At 53.9% G+C, this 20,907-nt stretch overlaps 1 protein-coding gene across 1 annotated transcript in view; it reads left to right on the top strand.

Annotated features, from left to right (window-relative positions):
* Nucleotides 1–5,855, top strand: part of BOD1L1 (biorientation of chromosomes in cell division 1 like 1) — a 49,589-nt gene extending 43,734 nt beyond the window's left edge. Inside the window, exons 26-27 of the mRNA XM_036018827.1 lie at nt 175–328; nt 5,083–5,855. Of these exons, the coding sequence (XP_035874720.1) occupies nt 175–328; nt 5,083–5,203 (275 nt within the window). The 3' untranslated portion in view covers nt 5,204–5,855. The remainder of the gene's footprint in view (nt 1–174; nt 329–5,082) is intronic.
* Nucleotides 5,856–20,907: the final 15,052 nt, after the last annotated feature.

The raw sequence follows: 20,907 nt of genomic DNA, 5'->3' as shown, positions 1-20,907 counted from the left end.
GTTTGAGACTAAGCTAAACAGTGGTGGGTGGCGGGGCTGCGGCAGGAAGGAGGTGGAAAACCACCGCTGCCTGTGAGGCCCCGACACCCTGCTGCGCCCCGAACCCCGTGACTCGGGCCTCCTGACGTGTCTTTGGGGATTGTACGATCCAGGTGTCCCCTTGTGTTTGACCAGAATCCTCAGAACCAGAAAGAAAACGCCAGAAGTCCATTTCTGAAGCAGCCGAGGACAAGAAAGACCAGGAGTCGGAGGAGGAGGAGGAAGAGGAGGAAGAGGAGGAGCCCTCCGGGGCCACCACCAGGTCTGCCGCCAGATCCGAGGCTCAGAGGTAAGGGGGGGCAGGGCAGAGCTTCCAGAGACCCCTCCCCGCTCCCCTCCCAGGAAGCAGCTCGCGTGCCCCCGGGCGCGCCCAGCGGCGCACTGGTGCCGCGTGCGAGCTGCGCTCTTCCCCTCCCCTGGTCCCCAGCAGGGCAGGCCGCGCGGGCTCTCGGCCCTCTGGCCTGTCGGTTCTCCTCGGAGAGCCTGGCGCCCATCTCAAACCGCGATTGAGGGTCGCTGCAGAGTCTTTGCCATGCTGGGTACCCGTGGGGTGCAGCCCATTCAGTTCCTTTACAGTATTTACTGTTCGTGAGTGCTCCTCTCCGACGTGCGGGGGGGGGGGGGGGGGGCGGGGGGGGATCTCTGCGGGAGGCGCCTCTAGCCAGTGCCGCGGAGAGGCTGGTCGCGTGCAGTTGCCCGCATGTGACCGTTTTTGACTTGAATAACTGGCTATTTCGTGTTTCCCAAACCCTAGCGTATCCAGAAGCCTCTGGAAAAGAGTGCCGTGGCAGATGAGTTTGCGCAGTGCCCGTGACCTCTCTCCTTAAGCCCGGCGTGCGAGGAAATAGTCAGGGCTGGGCACAGCCCCGCGGGAGGGAGCCCGCCCGCTTGGCCCGGGCACTCGGTTGGCCCAGGACATGGGACACGCCGCACCGTGGAGCATCCGGCGGTGCTCCCCGCCCCCGCCCCCCGCGGCACTTCTGAGAGGGGTCACGTCGGTTTACAGTCGTCATGACCTTTTCTGGAGTGAGGGTGTTTTCCACTTTTAATGTGGTCCACGGCCGGTAAGGTAACGTCGGTAATTTCCTTATTCAAGATTAGTTAAAAAGTTCATGAATATTTATTTCCAGAGTATCACCTACTAACCCTTGTCGTGGTGGTGTCCTAAGTTTGCATAAAGACTTAAAGCCTCCCGATTTCTGATTCCGGCCTTGGACCTCAGCAGCCCTTCGCATCGTGGCGCACTCCCTCGGAGGTCAGGTTCTAGGGCCGGAGGTCTTCAGGCGCTCACGGGGCTAGAGGGGAGGAGGAGGTTTCGTACCCCTGTGCCAGGCGAGGCAGTTCAGGTAGATAGAAGGTAAACAGAAGTCAGAATCGAGATTCAGTTGATAGGAGAGGGTCGGGGTGCTGGAGCCCGGCACCCCTGCATTCAGGTGCGGGACGCCCCACCAGCACCGCCACACCCCCCCCCCCCACCGCCCCCGTCTTATAAACCATGGAAAGATCACTGGTGCCGCGCAGCCCGTCTCAGAGAAAGCTCCACAGGCCGTCCAGGCACCGGGTCAGCACCGCAAAGCAGTCAGTGCCTCAGTCCCTGCGCGGGCACACACCAGGGTGGCCAGAGAGCCAGTGCCTCCTCCTGGCCCTGTGCCCTGGTCCAGTGGGAGCCAGCCCCTCCGCAGCCTCTACTCTTGGGGCGGGGCCTCCGTGCAGCTTCCCCTCGGACACTGGAGGGCAGCTGCTGGGCGTCCCTTCTCGTCTGAGCCCCTGCCCGCCCCGTCCTCAGTTCGTCCGGCTCCTCTTTGAGAAGCAGACGCTCTGCACCGGTGCAGGCTGAGGCACACGAAGGAGGCCTGTCCCGCCTCGCGCCCTGGGCTCCGTGCTTCAGCGTGCGTCCCTCCTGCGTTCCCTCGCCTTGACCTTCGCGCTCGCGCAGCACGTCCTTGTTCTTAGCGGTTCATTACTGGCGACTCAGAGCTGCCGTCACCTGACTCTCGTGCAGTGACCACGTGGACCCGGTTACAGGGCCTCGGCACCCGCCTTGTGAATCTGCTTCCTGACCTCGGCCCTTTTATGGTCTCGTGAGCACCTCTGAGGTCGCACCTTGTCGCCAGTGTGTTTTGTGAGTGTCACAGATTCTTCCTCCTCTGCATCACTGCACACTCGCGCAGTCAGGGCAAAGCAGCCGCAGATGACATGGGGTCTGCTTATTAGCTGTGTCCCAGAGGGCCAGCTGTTTTCCTGCTGTTGGCCCGTGTTCTCTGACTCACCCCAGGAGCCTCGCCCTCTGAAGCGCCCGAGGGCCTGGTGCTCAGGGCAGCCGCCGCCCGGGGCTTCTATAATCTAGTTCTGGGAGCGCCGGGATGAGCCACCTGCAGGGTCTCCTAGAAATCTCCGAAAACCAGCCAGAGAGAAGGTACCCACCGGTGTAAAAGCTAGTCAGTCTGCCCCCTTCCGTGAGGGAAGCCCCTGCTCACACTTCAGGTCACTTTCAATCCCCTGAGACTGCTGCGGTCACAGCCGCACTCTCTCCCAGAGCTCCTTGACCTCCGTCTCACCGGCTAACTCTGGGGATGACTGGCTGCCCGGGTGGAAACCCATCCAGATGCGATGGCCAGGGTGCAGAGGGCGTCTCGGTGGCCTCGCCAGTCAGCCTCCCCTCAGGGTCCCCTGCACAGGCCTGTCCCCAACACCTGTGAGCCTCACACGCGCCGCCTGTCCACCAGGACGGAAGGCGAGGCCCGCTTTTCCTGAGGGATCACAGATCTGGATGCCTGGTTAAGTCAGTGCCGCACGGTGGAGCCGGGGCCGGCCCACGGCCATTTCTGCTTACGCTGGAGCTGCAGAGGCCAGGGAGCGAGGGTGAGGCGCCGCCGGGGCCCTCCCACCGCCAGCTTGGCGGCCCCCCACGGGCTGAGCTGGGTCCTGCTCCGCTGCAGACGCTGGTGCCGCTCTTGCTCGAGTGCCCTCCACCCCCAGGCCCAGGCCGGCGGTCTCCAGCTCCCCTTCCCGCCGCAGTCCGGGTCAGGCTGCGCAGGTGGCGCGGCGTGTGCCGTCCCTTTGTTAGCTGTGTTCTCCCTCTGGGCTAGAGGCTCGTTACCTGAGAGCAGGGACTGTCTTACTCTCTGCCAGTGGTAGCATCAGGAAGTGCCAGACCCTCACGGTGCACAGGCCCCGCTCCTTGAGCCGCTACGCCCTCTCGTGCCACGTGGACCTCCACAGCAGACCTGTGACGCCTGGTGTGTTGTCGTCCCCGTGCACAGAGAGGGCGTCCAGCTCAAGGGCCAGGCTTCGTGCACATAGACTCTTCCATGAACCCTTGTCAAGTAAAAGGTGGCTCTCCTTGTTTTTTATGTGAGAAGAATCTTAGGAAGATCTCTTCATTATTTCTTAAAATGCTCAGGCCTATCAGGGAGGCTCTTTTGAAGACTCGGGCTCTGATTCTGGGGGGTCGGGGGACTGGGTGAGGGGTTGGGGAACTGGGCGGGGCCTGAGAGGCTGCACTTGCAGCAAGCTCCAGGTGATGCCAGTGTGCTGGTCAGACCACACTCTGGGTGGAGAGGGAGGGCTGGTGACCCCCTCCTGCCCCCCCCCCACTCCCCCGGCTCGTGTCACTAGGAGAAGCACACCGACCCTACACTTCTTTCTCTGCTGCACGGCACCTGGCACAGCGGCAGACCCCCACCTGTCCAGTACACAGGACTGGGTCCTGACAGGTGACTGCCCTGGACTCGGTTCGTAGTGGGCCGTGGTGAACTCAGAGTGGGTGAAACGTGCTGGAACTTTGTCACATGCACCCATATTTGACTCAGTTCGAGTTTATTTACTTTTGCTGTCAAAGGGCCAGTAAGCAAACATGCCCTCCTATGGGTGAAGTCCTGTTTCTCCCTCCCCTGCAGGTTCAGCTTCCCGGGTGCTGTCTCAGTGCCAGGCACTGGAGCCCCTGGGAGCTGACCGAAGCCCAGCAGCTGCCCCGGAGACACGGCCTGTCTCGTGGGGGAGACCCGTGCGTGGGACTCCCCAGCCTTTCTGACAGCAGCACACAGCAAGGACACATTTTACATACAGTACTGCTCCCGTAGGTGAAGCCAGACTCCCACGAGCCCAACGTAAAGGAAGTGGCACCAGGGGTGTTTTCTGAGTGTTCTGTTCGAACCGTTTCCAAGTAATGCCTGTAGCCTGCCACTGGGAGAAGCACGGTGGGTGGATCACAGTGGTCGGTGCTGCGGGACGTCCGGAGAGCAGCTTCCCCCAGGAGCTGTTCTTCACTGGGGCCTAAAGTGAGGGTTGCCCGATGGGAGGTGTGCCTGACTCTCCTCCCCCCAAACACCACACGCCAGAGCATGAACTGTGAAAGAGCATTGTGTGCTTGGCGGGACTGTGGGCAGATGGTGCCGAGTCGAGCGTGTATGAGCCAGGACTGGGTGGGTTCTGCTCTGGGCGACTTCATCCTGAAAGCATCACGGAGGCAGAGGTGGAGACGCGCATGGAGATGGGCATCCCCGTGGCAGAGACGTGATTGCCTGGAGCTGCCCGCGGAGAGTCCTGGTAGCGGCGTGGAGGCAGGCCTGGGCTGCGGGAGCGGAGAGCGTGGAGCGCGTCTGCTGTGGCGTCGCTCGCTGTCGGCTGAGGCTGCACTTCTGGGGCGGAGGAGTTGCGAGCCTGCTCTGCTACGTTCTTGCCGGTTGTTTCCGCTGGGGGCAGCGTGTGTAGGAATGGCTGTCGGTTATTTCACGGTTACAACAGCGGAGCCCAAAGAGGAAGGTCAGCTGGACCGGGGCAGCACCTGGAGCTGGCCCAGCTGCAACCGGAGCGCGGGCCTCTGACTGCGCTGCGGAGGGGCGGTCTGCAGATAACCGCTCGGCTCGGGCTCCCCTAGACTCTGTCTCCTCCTCCTGCACGCAAACCTTACCCTGGTTTTCTTTTCCTGGCTCTCAAGTTCAAAAGTCTTTTTTTTTTTCTTTTTTTTTTTTAAAGAACTCCCAAATCATTTGAAGCAGGTCCTGCTAACTCTGACCACTGCCTGACTTGTGTCCGCTGCAGGTCCAAGGCGCAGCAGTCCCCTCCCACCAAACGCAAGAGGGAGGCCAGCCCCCCGGGGGCCCGCACGCGGGGCCAGCAGCAGCGGGCGGAGGAGGCCCCCGGGAAGAAGGCGAAGCGGTAATCCCAAGCGGACGCATGGCGGAGACGGAGAAAGCTGCAGCCTCGGGCGCGGGCTTTTCTGTTGTGACCGGGGGAAGGACTGCATGTGCTCCCAGCTCCTAGGTGCAAGCTCGTTCTGTTCTGTTTTCAGCGGCTCTATAAACTGTTGTCCGTAGCAGATAGACACTATGTACATTTATCTCAGATAAAGGAAAATAAGTTTACTTTGTATCAACTCAAGGCAAAGCATAGTTGTATATTTTAGCATTGGAGATTGGGATTTCCCGATGGGGCACATGGCGGCCGCAAACCCCTCAGCCCATCCGACACCAGGCTGCCTCCTGGTCACCTGTGTACAGTATATAAACATGTAAAAATAGGTTGTATTTTACTCCGTGTATGATGCTAATCAATGAACACTTTATTTATTTTACAGAGAAAACTTATCTGTGAACTTTACTATATATCTGTTTATTTTATTTTATTATTTTTTTAATTACGAAAAAGGATTTTAAATGCTATGCAGTCACTAGTAGCCGTGTTTTAGGACCGCCCGCCCGTACCCAGGAATCCGACCGGGCGGGAGATGCAGCGCCTTCTCGCATGTGTTCAGGTGCAGTAGTTTAGCTCAAGGGGCTCCGTGGCCTTTCTGTTCACAGCTGTGACTTTTTTAAGGATGTCACACGTTTTTACATTGTACTCTCATCTGTGACTTCACTACCAGCCCCACTGGTGAAAGAGGCTCCGGTTCAGGTAAAGTTACGTCCCGGTTGTCACCTGCAGGAGAAACGCCCTCCCCGGCCCCAGCCCCGCCCCTGACCCTGGCCCCGGCCCCGCCCCCAGGCTGTGTTCCCGCCTCTCTGCTGCTCCGAGGCATCCCGTGTTCTCTCCCCACCGCCGTCCCGGAGAAGAGCAGTGCTCTGGGGACCGGACCCCCCCCCCCCCCCCCCCCCCCCCCCCGCCCGCCATGCCCCGGGGTTTTATGTTGTTTCCTACGTGGCTACTACAGGCTAGAAACTGGCTTCACTGCCGGACCCTTTTCTAAACACCTTTAGTCTCCCGTGTGAGCAGACTGTCCAACTTACGTTTTTCATAAGGTTCAAGTTTTCTTAAGATCAAATGTGTCTCTAGCAATGACGTGATGAGTTGCCAAATAATTGAGATTATTTTAAAATGTTTTATTCATATTCTTGTTTTGTAATTAAAATTTACATTCAGTGTGTGAATTTTTTTTGACGCAATGTAAAGTGGATATTTCTGTCATTTTACATGGTTTCTTACTGAGATTTTATATATAAATTATAAAATGTTTCCCAAAAACCTGAGTAGTACGATGTTTTTCTTCTCTGAACTTCGGAATGACCCCCTGTGAAAACCGTTTCTTCCCTTTAACTAATTCGCCCTAGCCGTATTGTTGCATGTTCACCTTGAAACCGGAGCCGGCGATGGCGGGTCTCGGGAGAGTCAGACGCGAGAGGCCAGCAGGTGGCGCTGCTCTTGGGACCAGACCGCACCTCGAACCGGCAAGGCTGAGGCGGGACTGTCCGCAAACCCCAGGCCAGGGTTCTCCCTGCTCAGCCGCAGGGGAGGGAGGCACAGTCTCCTCCGGGAAGGCAGGCTCACGAGCCACAATTCAGGGCTTCTGCCCAAACATCTAAGCAGCTGACAAAACCTAACTGGTTTGGTCACAGAGGGGGAAAATTGGGACTCAAACAAATGCTGAAAAAAGGTTCTGTGCTTATTCTTCTGCTTCGCTTTGATTTTCGTTTGTTTATTGTCCATCTATATGCAAGAGTATCTTACATTTCCTAAAATTGCTGCTTGGCTGTCTTTGTGATTAAGTCAAGAGCAAGAAGTTTTCGCGCCACACTGATGCGCATGATTTTCTCAGGGGAGGAGAACGTGCTCTATCCAGCCTTTTCCCCTGAACTGCCATGCTGGGAAGTGCACAGGTGATGGGCCCCCACTCCATGCCCAGCACTGGGGGTGCAAGATGGAGCTACTCAAAATCTGAGTTGACAGCCTTCCTACCAGGTCCCTAATGTGTCAGATTGCTGCAGATGCTGCAAAAGGAATTCTGCAGTCCACTCTGAAAAACTGGGACTTCGATAAATAAGGGGAGGAACCAGGATATAAAGAAACAAAAAACCTTTAGAAGGTCAATGGGGCCTGGAGAGGCAAAACTCAATAGTTCAGCGCTGGCTGGTGTGGCTCAGTGGATTGAATGCCAGCCTGTGAACCAAAGGGTTGCTGGTTTGATTCCCAGTCAGGGCACATGCCTGGGTAGCGGGCCAGGTCCCCAGTAGGGGGTGCACAAGAGGCAACCACACTGATGTTTCCCTCCCTCCTGCCCTTCTCTCTCTAAAAATAAATCTTTTTTAAAAAATCAAAGAAGCGGATCACTTGTAATCCCACAAGTCAGATATATTACCTCTGATACGTAATTCCTTTGGACTTTCTTTGATTTACATATATGCAAAACCTACACTCCACCAAATCTAAGATGCTATAGGCAATAAAAATTCATCCTTTTTTTCCCTATGACATGGAAATGAACTAATCTGTCATACCCACTTGCTTTGAAATGTCATTCCTCAATTCCTTCCACCTCTAGCTGGGTGGCTGGGCATGGATTAGATAATCCTTTGCATGTATCTCCAGAGCAAAACACAAAAGCATCACCAGCTTATGGATATTCTCCTTTCTCCCGTCTCAGTGCCTAGTCGTTGCTTTGGAAGAAACGATACAATCACAGGGTTTTCTCGAACACTGAATGTTTGCCTCGCCCTCACCAACACAAAAAGTGTGTTTCTTGCTGTGGAGTTTCTGTGACTTTCTGAGGACACAGTGACATCAAGGCATAATGCCATCTTTTAAAAGAGATTCTAATAATGTTTAAAATCAAAGAGCATGGAGCGAATAATGCACATGATTGGGGTGTGACAAGATATGACTGGTGATGAACAAGTTCATGCATGACAATGACATTGACAACTACAGCGTACCTGCCACAGGCTCAGGAACGATCTTAAGCTCCCTAATTCCAGAGATGTTATGACATGGGTAGGGGAAGTGTGACTTCCAGCTCACGAAATACGTAGATGTTTTGCAAAACAAGTTTCACATATACCTTTTCATAGCCTTTGAAAAAGACAGAATATTTCTTATTAAAAAATGCAGAGCTATTATATTTGTATATAATGTACACATAGGTAATGTACATACATAGTTATGATATAAAGAATTGTTCTTTAAAAATCCAATTTACCCACAATGCCTTGGAAGCTTCCAGCATGCCCCCAAGACCTACCACCTTTCTAATTACAGGTTTATCATTTTACTACATATGTAAATAATCCATTTCTAAACCATACTTTTAACTTTTGAGTGTGTCTGCACTTGATGCAAATAAGAGTCCTATTTTAAGGACCATTTGAATTGCTTTTTGCTTGTACCTGTGTGTTGAAAGTCATCTATGGTTAGTGTTACGTAGTTCAAGTTCATTCATTTTGACTTCTGTATAAGTGTCCCATTTAAAGACTATATCACAGTACACTTAGCTATTAGTTACCTGTTGCTGGTCTTGGGGTTGTTGTCAGGTTAAACAGTACTTCCGTGAATATTCTATAAATATTTTGTGGGCAGGCCCTTCCAGAATTATTGATATCATTGTACATAGAGAAAAGGGTATTTGTCGGCCCGTTGAGGTAAACGTGGGAGGACGCAGCTGGCTGCTGCCCAGGGAGACATGAGCCTGTGACCCAGAGGACCAGACCGCTCCGCCGCTTCCACGCCTCCAGCTCCAGCACAGCCCCACCCCCACACCGCAACCTCCAGCTCCCCGCTCCAGGGTGCAAGGCCTCACTCCTAGGGGAGGCACATTTTCAGGTTTGCGAGACAGTGCCAAGTGGTGTCCCGCATGCTGTCACCGCGGTGAATTCCCGCAGGCAGCGTGCTTCTCTTCCTTGACATCTCGCGGGGCCCGGCTTCTTAGGCTCTGCCCATCTGGTGGAGGCAAAGCTCTGCGGCCTTGGCTGCAAGGAGACCGAACATCTGTCTTCTCATGCGCACGTTCCCATCCTTGTTTTCCTCTTCCGCGAAACGCCTGTCCGTGTCCTCTGTCCATTTTGGTCTCTGTGTGTTCCTGGCTGACTTGTAGGAGTTCTTTATATAATCGTATGTAAAGGTAGAAACGTATCTTTACATATTCTAGGATAATAAAACTGTGTGTGTTGTGAATACCCCCCCAACACACACGTGTACACACATAGGCACAACGGGGACTTGATCTTTTCGCTCTTTATGGTACTTTTTGGTGAACGGTTTTTAATTCTAATGGAATTAAATATAAATTTCATTCTGCGGTGCTTGGGCTTTGGCTTAAGAAACATATTCTCCTAAAGGCTTTGACGTTTTACCCCCTGCCCCCCCATGTTTGTGGCACAGAGCAGACAGCAGGAGCTGTGCCAGCACGTGACCCCAGGAAGCCAAGTGCCCAGGACAGGCTGGGCCAGCCCCGGCCGGGCACCCCTGGACCTTGAGAGACGATCGCCGGCCAGGACACCTGCTGCTGAAACCGATTCTCCAGGCAGACCGGCCTCCTCTGGCCGTTGTCCTGGGGGTGCCCTTCACTTCTCTTACTTTTGGGGTCCCTTAAGGCCTGTACCCCACGTCTTCCTCTTGCTCATTCACTCCCACAGTTTGATTCTGAAAGCCCCAGGAGCATTCTGAGAAATGGCCTCTGCAATTACTAAGAATCAGACAGATGAGAGACCATACCCAGCCCCAAGCTTGACTAATCAATCCAAGGTTGTAAGTGGTTGCCGGGCATAAGTGCAACCCAGAGTCCCAGACAGCCACCCTGCGTGCCCGGGGCTTTCTCACCGGGACGCACACGCCCCGACTGGCACACGGAGTCTCTGAAGGACACCTGCAGCTCCGCACACAGACGAAAGCCACTGCAGAGACGGGAGATCACAGGTGCTTCCAGAGCTTGTGTGATGCTTTCTTCGCAGGGAGCCCTGCCCCCCAAATCAGGAGATTCCAAGGGTTTTGTGTCTGTGTGTGTGCGCCGTGCTGTTGCCACAAGCAACCCTGGAGCGACCAGGCATCTCCCACTCGGGCCCTCCCCCAACTACCAACCACCAGCTCCCCCTCTAGCTGTTTGTCTGAAGGCCCAGCACTGGAGTAAACAGGGATTTTTGCCTCCAGGTCAGTTGCTCCCGGTACCCGGGGTGTCCCTCACTGTTGGACTGAAGGCCAGATGCAGCATCTTCCTCCTGCCACATCATAGAAAGTCAGTCACTCTGGACCTTGTTGTGGTCACCGGGAGGTCAGCTGTTAGAGACCACATCGGTTAGTTTAACGGGTCCTTCCATACTGGGCAGGGGCTTCGAGAGCTATGGAAGGACAAAGAAGCACCAGGGCGACACGAGGTGATGTCGAGGAACTTCAGGAAGCAGCCGTCACGGTGCCCCGGGGCTCGGGGAGCAGAAGGGAAGGCTGGGGGGTCGGGGGAGGCCCTGGGAGGGGAGGCCACGAAGAGCTGGGACCCAGAAGGGCGCTGCCTGTTTGCTGGCTTCTCAGACGGGACACCGCGGCCCGTTCTCAGAGGCTGGGGAACCTGGAGCCAGTGGCGCCTGCAAGCAGCTGTCCCTGCCAGGGGAAGAGCCATCTTGGCTGGGGGATGCTAATGGAAGGAAGGGTGGCCCAAGAAGAGGAAGCAAGTTCCTCCTCGAGCTTGAGCCTTCTGGTCTCCTGCCTGAGAGCAGTTGGAGAGCCAGCCAGCAAAGGAGAGACGGTGCGGGCAGGGGCCCAGGCCAGCAGCACAAAGCAGGACAGAGATGGCTGGGTGGAGGGACAACACAGCGGCTTAGTTATCGGCACGACCCACAGGCCCGCCCCCCCACATCCATCCAGCCGGCCCTTCCGTGCACACAGATGCCTGCACAAGAACGCCCGTGACTGTGGATTTCCCTTATCCCCTTGTAAGCTCGGCGATGCCTTCTGAGTGTGCAAGTCAAGTGTGTAACTCTTCTGGCACCTGAGCGTTTTTGCAGGAGTCCGGCCTACACAAATGCCCGGGATGCCACGCTTCCCAACGTCAAAACCCTACGGCCGCTTTCCAAATCCTCTGCAGAAACCGCGTGTCCTCACTCACTCCGTTCACGGCTGCGGATGGATCGGCCTCTCCCTTCGCTCCTAAAACAGTGCATCTCCCTGCGGCCACGAGCGGAATCCGGTCTGCCCTTCTTCTTAAGTGTCGTCTTTTCCAAATGAGTTTGTCGTCAAAGCTCAGGGTTGTTTTCATCGGCAGAAACCAGTTTGTCCGTCTTCAGCGACTCTTCCTTCAAATGGTCAAACTCACCGTTTGTTTGTTTGGGTTTTTTTTTCAACCGAAAGGGACTATATTCGACAAGAAGTTGCCTTTTCCTATTTTTGACTCATGGGTCCCTGTTTACCCTCCTCAGACACTGCTGTTGACTTCGTCCCTGCCCTCTCGGGGTCCTCGGGTGCCTCAGAGAGACCCTGTCCCCAGTAAACGTTCTTGGAGTTGAAAAGGATACAACGGGTCATTCTGGATTCTTAAAATTAAAAAAGTAAATCTAACCTTTCAGTGAAAGCCATGTCTTAACAAATGTGTCCACCCTCCACCCCACCCCCCCAACCGCTACTTCCTTCTGACCTGAGCATAGATTGATCTGGAAAGATGGTTTGGACAGAAGGAGCCTTTGTTTTTCCTTTTCACATTTCACTAAGGACCCTTTTAGAGTCCATAGGAAGCACGCGCCCCCAGCTCCAGCTCACCTGCATTTGTGCAGGGATTTCTCCGAGGCCTCCTTGAGCTTCTCCCCTTGACAGTTCCCAGGACAGCCTGGGCCCATCTGTTCACTTGACGTTCCATTAAGCCCGAGAGCTGCCCCGATATCCTGTTCTCCCCTCTTCCTGTTTCTAGCCACATTTACTCAGGCGGAGTGACAGTTTGCTGCAATTCCTGGACATAAATCTCTCCAGGGCGCTTCTCCCCAGCACGGCCCCCTCCCCCCCCCCCCAAGCCCCTTTCATGGAAAGCACAGCCTTCTGGCCCTTTCCCTTTCAGAACCCAGTCCAAAATATCCCGGAATGGAAATAAACATCCCCGAGTTAGGCCTCGGAAAATGATTTAACAACAACAAAAGAAACTGAAATATGTCATTTGTGCTAAAAGGCGAAGGGAATCGCCGTGTACCTGAGGTCGGTGGTGAGCTAGCAGGGTTTACAGAGTGAGCTGTGAGACAGGCACCCTAGCGTAGTGGTCGTAGTGTGCACGTCCTGGGATCAATCACTCGGGCTTCTACATCTCAGGCTCCTCGTCCATAAGCAGAAATTCCGGTACCTGTTCCACTGACCTCACAGGGTGGTGAGGGATAAAATGAGACCATCCATTCAATAAGTATTTGCTGAGAGCATACCACATGCCAGGCTCATTCTAGGCCAAGGGGACACACGGTGAGTCATTTGAAACATTACAGCCCTGGCTGGCGTAGCTCAGTGGATTGAGTGCAGGCTGCGAACCAAAGTATCGCAGGTTCGATTCCCAGTCAGGGCACATGCCTGGGTTGCAGGCCACGGCCCCCAGCAACCGCACATTGATGTTTCTCTCTCTCTCTTTCTCTATCTCCCTCCCTTCCCTCTCTGAAAATAAATGAATAAAATCTTTAAAAAAAGAAAAGCTTTCATCATTAAAAAAAGAAAGAAAAAAACATTACATGTGGGACTTGCCCCTAGGACTGCATGTAGCTGTAGATCATTCATTCTTGTTGCTGTGGAGTAAGTAGTATCCTAGATCGTAAATGCTTTACCCACTCTACTTTAATGGATAATTTTTTTAATTTTCATGTATTGATTTGAGAGAGAGAGGGAGGAAAGAAGGAAGAGAGAGAGAGAGAAATACCAGATTGCTGCTCCACTCATTATGTTGGATTTTTGTGTGTGCCCTGACCAAGGATCGAACCCACAGCCTTGGTGTAGTGGGACGACACTCTAACCAACTGAGCTACCTGGCCAAGGCTGCCCATGCTACTCTTAATGAGCATTTGAGTAGGTTCCAGGTTTTGGAAAGTGGAAAATGAGGTTCTGCGCATTCTGGCATATGAGGTCTGTCCAGAAGGTATCCAGCCATGTAATATGCAAAACAGAGACATTTATTGAAGAAGATACAAGACACAAGAAACACTGTACACAGGACAGTGACACCTCAGTCCCCTTCCAAGTAGGTACCTTGAGACTTTACACAGTTCTCCCTATTGCCATCAGCTGCCCTGTCGTGTTTTCCTGAATCTCATCAATGGTCTGAAATCTCTTCCCTTTCAAAGGTGATTTTAGTTTTGGGAAAAGGCAGAAGTCTCAGGGTTCCAAATATGGGCTGTGGGGAGCTGAGTCACCTGGGTGATTTGATGTTTCACCAAAAAACTCTGCACGAGACGCGATGCATGAGCAGGTGAACTGTCGTGATGAAGCTGCCAGTCACCAGGTGCCCATAGCTTCGGCCTTCTGAATCACCTGAATAGTTTCCACGGAGGAATGTTCAAGCTTAATGCAAAAGTTGGTGCAGATTTGTTGCTCTACTCAGTTATTTTGAATGTGATGGCCACGCAGTGCACATGCCCACTCCATGGTGTCTACCGCCCCCACTGACTAGTAGAGTGAAGTCGTCATTGTTCACACATGCGCATTCCAGTCCACTCTCCTCGGCTGCCAGGTTACAGGGAGGTTGACAAACCATTCTCATTCCATTTACAATGGCTGGGCTTTTTCCAGACAGACCTCGTGTGTCTTCTGGTGAATTTATGGGCACGTGTCTATTGGGTCCGTTCTTTTCTAGCTGTTCTGATTATTTCAGCAAGGCCCGGGTTGGCACCCGTGTGCTGTAACACCTCTCTAGCCCTGGTCCGTCTGTCTTTGCCACAGACAGCCCACTTCAGGCCCCAGCCTTCAGAATCCTGCCACGTCTACCTAGTTGACTAGCACTGCTTTATTGACACGACATATATTTTAAGGTTGCATATGTTATGATTGCATGTGGTATTGTTTATATATTTCTATAGAAATACACTTGCATTATTTCTGTGTCGTTCATACAAAGGTTCACTTGAAAATATGGTTAAGCAACCCTGGCTGGCGTAGCTCAGTGGATTGAGCGCGGGCTCTGAATCAAAGTGTTGCAGGTTCGATTCCCAGTCAGGGCACATGCCTGGGTTGCAGGCCACAGCCCCCAGCAACTGCACATTGATGTTTCTCTCTCTCTCTCTTTCTCCCTCCCCTCCCTCTCTAAAAATAAATAAATAAAATCTTTTAAAAAGTACTATTAAGAAAATATGGGTAAGCCCCAACAGTAATCCTCGACATGGGGTATTAAGGAAAGAGTGACCTAGGCGGACACAGAGAGGGCAAACTGTGAGGGGGTCTCGGGTGGCTGTCATGCAGGGAACGCTGCTCTAAGGAAGGCCCGCTCTTGAATTCTGCATCTTTGTTTACCGTCGCCAGGTGGCAGCCGGTCCAGATTAGTGGATTTAATTAAACACGAAGAGGTCCAACTGGGTGCGTGGGAGGATGAAACATTGGGTTTCCTGGGTCCCTGAAGCAAAACATCACAGGAGCACGAGAGTCCCGGGCAGACGGAGAACTGGAGGACTGCTCGAGCCGAGGCTGGCCGTGGAGAACAGTCTCTTTTAAAAACAGCACATTTGCTTGTTTGTGTCCTTGGCCAGAATGCACGGGTGGGTGGGCTTTGCACAAGGAGGAACAGGGCAGACAGCATGGAGCTGGAGAGACAGGAGCCAAGGGTTTGGGGGTGGCGAGGTGTTCACAGGAACCGCAGAGATGCACCTGGCTGTGCTGGGAAGTGGGGAGAATGATACGGTGAAGGGCACCTCCCCCTATCGCCACCACCCTGGACCCCAGTGTCACTGAGCACCTCTGAAATCTGCACTGAGTACCCAAATCGATGGCCACTCCTGCTTCCAGCTCATATCCTGAATACTCGTGCTCCTCGGCCAGCAAGTGTTATCGTTTCACGGCCAGCTGGGCGAGTTCCGGTTTTGCAAGGCAAGTTCTGGAGGCGGACGGAGGTGCTGGTGCTCACCAACAAGAATGTGCTTTACACCACTGAACAGCATCCTCAGAATGCTTCGGGGGGTAAACTTCATGTCGTGTATATTTTACCACAGTTTAAAAATAAACAAATGATACATACTACAAAATCAATGCCACACCCATGCACTCCCTCCATCGCCAACACCACCTAAGAGAAGCGGCTGTTGTCTCTGGCTTGTAGCTTCCAACAGGTTTCCGTATTCCTCCTTTCATTGTCCCCACCATCCAGAGTAATCTTTTTCAGATGCAAATCACATGCAGTTAACTCTTTGCTTAGTAGCTTCCTATGGCTTCTCATCAAACTTAGAACCAAGTTCGAACTCCTTACTGTGGCTTACACAGCCCTGCACAGTCTGGCCTCTGGTCGCCTCTTGGACCTCAGCTCTTGCGACTCGGCCCCACCCCCACCATGCTCCAGTGTCCCGATCACCCTGTTGGGTCCCTGAGCACGCTGCAATTGTCCCCACCATGTGCCCTTTGCGCTAGTTTTTCCCCTCTGTCTGAAAAACCTCTTCCCCTATATTCTTCCTGCTTTGAATCACAATCCAGCTCAAGCAGCCCCGGGTCACCTCTGCCAGGCCACTCCGCTTTCACTCTTTTCACAGCACTGCCCCCAGCTGCTGTTTTGTCCCTCGCTGCATTTAAGCATCCGTTTCTTGATGGTGTCCCACCCCTGGAACATTAGCTATGGAGACTAGTCCCTTGGCGTGGGGTGGGGGGGAACCTTGAACCCCAGAGCCTAGAGCAATGCCGGAGACATGGTAGGACCTGAAGAAAGACTGGTTGGATATTAAAGGAATGAAAGGGAGAGACTAGAGAAAGGGAAATTAGTTGGGGAACTTTGCAAGGAGAATGTGGCATGACGCTTTGAGAGCTCCTAGGAAAATTACTTAGACTCAGAAAGGTAGTAAATTCAGAAGACTTCCTTTGCATTGCATTTTGTACAAAACTCAACACAAGCAACTGTACATAATATCTTCCTGTTTATCCACCCAGACCTCCTCTTCTCCACCAAAAAAGAAAGAAAAGAAAAGAAAAAAAGAAAAGAAAAAAGAAAAGAACGCACCATCATCCACCCAATGTTTAACAGACAACCCAAATGAGAAAGAAACGGAGGTCCAGACAGGCTTGTTGGTGATGCCTGAACTTTCTGATGTTTAAGGTGAAATACTCCAATTAGTCTTGCAAAACTCCTTCCCGTGACTCCATCAAGCATGCAGCCTACATGTGCCTGGCATCGGCACCAGCATCCAGCAGAAGCCTGCGACGCCTACTCACAGGAGGTAGCCGGAGGAGCCGGCGCAGAGGAATCAAGGATGTGTTAGGCCAGCAGCCCCCTGGGCTCTAGAACGGATCCCTACCTACCCCTGCCCAGCCCCAGTACTCCCCTCCTGCCCTTGAGCGAGGTGAGTCGCCAGTGGGGATCCGGACTGTCTGCACGAGTCTTTTTTTAAAGGAACATTTCCGCTGGTAGATCCCTGATAACGTGAGACCGTGGAGACAGACAACTAACTGCAAAAACCTTCCGTGTTGTGAAGCCAACGTTTTCTTTTCGGTGCTTCACCAGATCGTCACGCCACCCGTGCTGCAGGCGCGCCCGCTAGGTGGCGCTCGTCCTCCACTGTACTCGGGCGGGTTCTGCACACCGGACCTTCAGCTTACAAACCTGAGCTGTGATCTCCAGCCCTGGCTGTCTGTGTACAGGTAAGGACACCGGAGATTCGCCGAGAAAGTGTCCTCCGTGAGTCACCTCGCTGCGGCGCAGAGCCTCGAGCAAAGCCCAGGGCCCCGCATTTCTGACCCGACAGACTTCCATCCCCTGGTTGTTGTCCCCCACTAGGCACGGTTTAGTGTTTTGATTGAAATCATAATGGTGTTTCTCTCTTTCCACATCACAAGTCTTGGGCTCAGATCCGTAGGCCTCGGCGTCTTTTGTTTTCAAATGCACGAAACAGGAAAATCCTTAGATTTTCCTGCCTAATTCCTTCTTTGAGTTCCTTAAGTTCCTGGCTTTTTTTTTTTTCCTTTCTCTTTTTCTTTTTCTGATGAATGAATCCACTGAAATGGGCCAGGAGGGCGATGAGAAACATTTAATGAGAAGAAACGTGAAGCTTTTTGAGAAAAGCACCTTAGAATAGAAAACCCGACCGGATTGGCATTAAGACAAAGTCAGATCCGAATCCTGCTTTAGCCACTTGCTGATGGTCAAGTCATTTAAACTGGGACTCTCAGTTTCCTCATCTGCAAAGTGGGGACACTCATGTTTTCCACTCACCGCACCCTCAAGGTTATGTAGATTAAATAAAGCAATAGGCTGCGGCCTCTGGGACTTTGCTGGGGAGCAGCGTGTCTTTACATAGAAAGCCACCTCGGCCCAGAGCAATGCTTCTCTGTGCAGTCTACGCCTGGGCCGTGTGCGTGACAACACGCTGGCGTCTGGAAACCGACGACTTAGGAACTCTCGAGCTGGTGGGGTGGTGGTGGGGGGGGTGACAAGTCGCTTGGCACTTGGGATGCTTGGAGCCCCCACGGGAGCCTGCCCGTGGGAACAGTCGCTCAGTCCCTGTTAGACCTGCTCAGTCGAACAGTCGGTGCGGCCTCTGCCTGGACTTGGCCCCGGAGAGCCTGCACCGGACGGAGCCTCCTGCCCGACCGCCAGCTCGCACAGTTCCGCAGCGGCCTCGGAGGGCCCCCGGTGCAAGCTCTCGTTTTAAAGGACTGGAAACTGCGGCTCAGAAAAGGCAAGTGTCTTCAGTCAAGGTCATCAGCGTCTGAGACAAGTCTCGCGTGGCCTCCCATGGTAGAGCAGCCCCTGGAGCGCGTCCTCGGGCCACCGGGAGCACAGATGACGACTCCCCTACGGGGCACCAAGGACCGTGGAGGCTGCAGGTGGAGGGCGGCAGGGGCGCGGAGCTTGGTGGCAGCTTCCCGGTGCGCGCGGGAGAGCCGGGGCCTCTCCCTGTCCGGCCCCTGGTCTCTCCCAGCCCCATCCTATGCTCCGCCAGCGGCCCGGGGAAGCCTCACGGCCCAGCAGCGCCTCGGAACCAGGCTGCTCTGGGGGCGCGTAGAGGGTGCGCAGGCACCAAACTGCGGAGGAGGCGAAGGAGACGGCGGGGAGGAAAGATGGGAGGGGGAGAAGACCAGGAAAGAGCCAGGCGAGGCGCCGAGGAGGAAGGCACCGCGCGGAGCGAGCCGGTATCTCCTCGAAGATTGGCGGGTCGGCCGGGCTCCTCAGCTTTGCGGATCCCCGGGGCCAGCCCAGGCCGGAGTGCCGCGCGGACCTAACTCCAGGCGCGGGCCTGCAGCCGCGGGTTCCACCAGCTCGCAGCCACGCTGGAGCAAATCGCCCTCCGTGGACTGCAAGCCGGGTCCGCGCGCGCGCCCGTGCGCGGATGCCTCCCTATCCCCGTGGATCTCCGGCTCTGCGTTACCTGCTGAGCCCTCGCCACACACACCCCCTCGCCGGCCTTGGCTCTGCACGTACCCGGAGAAAAATCTCCGAGCCTCCGACCACCTTTGCTCCCCGTCCCGCAAAGCCTTTTCGTCCCCACCCAAGCCCTTATTTGGAGCAGCCTCCAGACCCGAGTGTTTACACTCCGCCGACACCCAACTCCCGGCCCTGCCTGCAGCTGTTCACCAGACCTGGAGCTCGGCTGACCGCCGCAGTCGCTGGCGATGACACGGTCCTCCCGGGCCGCGCGCCCCTGAAGCCGCGGAATGCCGCCACTCTGTTACACTAGGTGCTCACAGAATCCCCGAACCACAGCTCTCCGCCCTGTGAACGCCTCTGCCCGAGCCTGTGTCAAGGGCTATACCTTACTTTGATTTGGGGTTCTTTTAAACACGGGAGGCAACTAAGTGAGTCTTTGGATAGCCCCCAAAGTTACTCCAACATTCAGTTACTCAGTCCCCAAACATCTCCCCCTGCGTGTGTGTCCAGACTCGTCCACACCGATTCCTAGCTCCACACCAGTCCACACCTGCCCAGCTCTCAGCTCCTGGGCCACCTGGCTCAACCCCCCTCCTCAACTTGACCCCGGGGAATGCCAACCAATGGTTTAGGATGGGAGGGTAGGGGTGATCTAGAGAATAAATAAAGGTCAGAGGGAGGAAGGAAAGGGCACCTTTTCTTCCGAAACCTGTTCTGTTCCCCTCCCGGCCTGAAGAGCGCCCGGTTCCTTACACTTGACTCCACATTTAAGCACCTTCCCCTAACAAAACTGATGTCCTCGTCAAGAGTTATAAAGGGCAATGACCTCTTCAAGTATGAGCGCCCCCCCACACCCCGAAATACACTATAGGATCTGCGGTGCCGTGTCTGTGCGTGATGAAAAGGAGCATCCTGTGGCTGGAATGCTGGAAGGTGGGGATGCTGCAACATTCCCCACTGAGCCTGGAAACTGTGGACCGTGGGTGTACTCCGTCCTGCGGTGCAGAGCGAGGACTGCCACAGAGAAAGCAACCAGGGGGAAATGTTTATTTTAGTGGCACCCAAACCACCAGTCCCCGCAATTTGCTAAATTAAAATCACAGTTCTTTCAACTGACTTCATGGTTCCAGTGGTGTATTTGGTGTTACGTTAAACCTCTGGTAAAATTTATGGGAGACAGTCAAGTATGGTCCTGGAGCAGATTTTTTTTTTAATTTAAAAATAAACAACACAAATAAGTCACAAATGTTTTGATACACCCACAGTATTTGTGTTTCCTAGCCTGGTTCCTTCTTTTGTAGAAAACAATGTGCTCCTTATTTATTTTAAGAACGTTTTAATGTCCGTTCAGAATCCTTGCTATGGGAATTCCTAGAAATTCTTTTAAACAAACACATTTCTCCTAATCTTATTCAAATCACGAGTGACAGAATATTTAAAGAACCGATTGGGAGGGGGTTTTTCTTTTCTTCCTGGCGTGAAATTTAACTGACTCCGATTACATTCAGCATCGACAGGGAATAATCAGGCAATGCCCACTCTTCTAAAGGTGCCTCCCCGTTCCTCACTAACGTTAATAATTCTCACCGTACCCTTTTTTTCTTCTTTTCAATGCCTCTACAGAAATCGAATCGAATCAAAGGCAACGAGGAAAGAAAAAGTAATAGAGTGATTTTAATTAACTGATTATTTTAGCGACACGAATTAGCAATGAACACTCTCTGGGGGAGAAAGAAGCACGCTGTTCCTCGAATCTGTGAACCTTTCTAGAGCACACAAAATAAATACACGCGTGATTTCTGGAATTGCGTTATCTTGGATCTACCCCCAGACTGGCTCAGCTAAACACCGTGTTCCGTAAAAGCGCGGGAATAGGCGAATGCACCCGCAAAACCCAGAGCCGTGGTTTCTGGGGCGGCGCGCCTGGGGCCTCCTGGTTGCTGGAGGGCGCTGGGCGGACCGGACCAGGAGGAGAAGGGGTTAAGTCAGACCCAGACTTTCTCGGCTCCGCGCGCCCGGCTCAGTGTGTAACAGCGAACGTCGCCCAGCTGGAGCCAGCCAATGGGCGGCGGGGAGCGCCCGGGCACCGCCCCGCGAGGGGGCGTGGCCTGCGGCTGTCACTCAGCGGTGAGGAATGACACCCGCGCGGGAGGGGGGTAGGC

Source organism: Phyllostomus discolor, chromosome 1, assembly GCF_004126475.2.
Source record: "Phyllostomus discolor isolate MPI-MPIP mPhyDis1 chromosome 1, mPhyDis1.pri.v3, whole genome shotgun sequence".
NCBI lineage: Eukaryota > Metazoa > Chordata > Mammalia > Chiroptera > Phyllostomidae > Phyllostomus > Phyllostomus discolor.
Note: the sequence above shows the minus strand (reverse complement) of the source record. Positions and strands in the feature narration are given on the sequence as shown.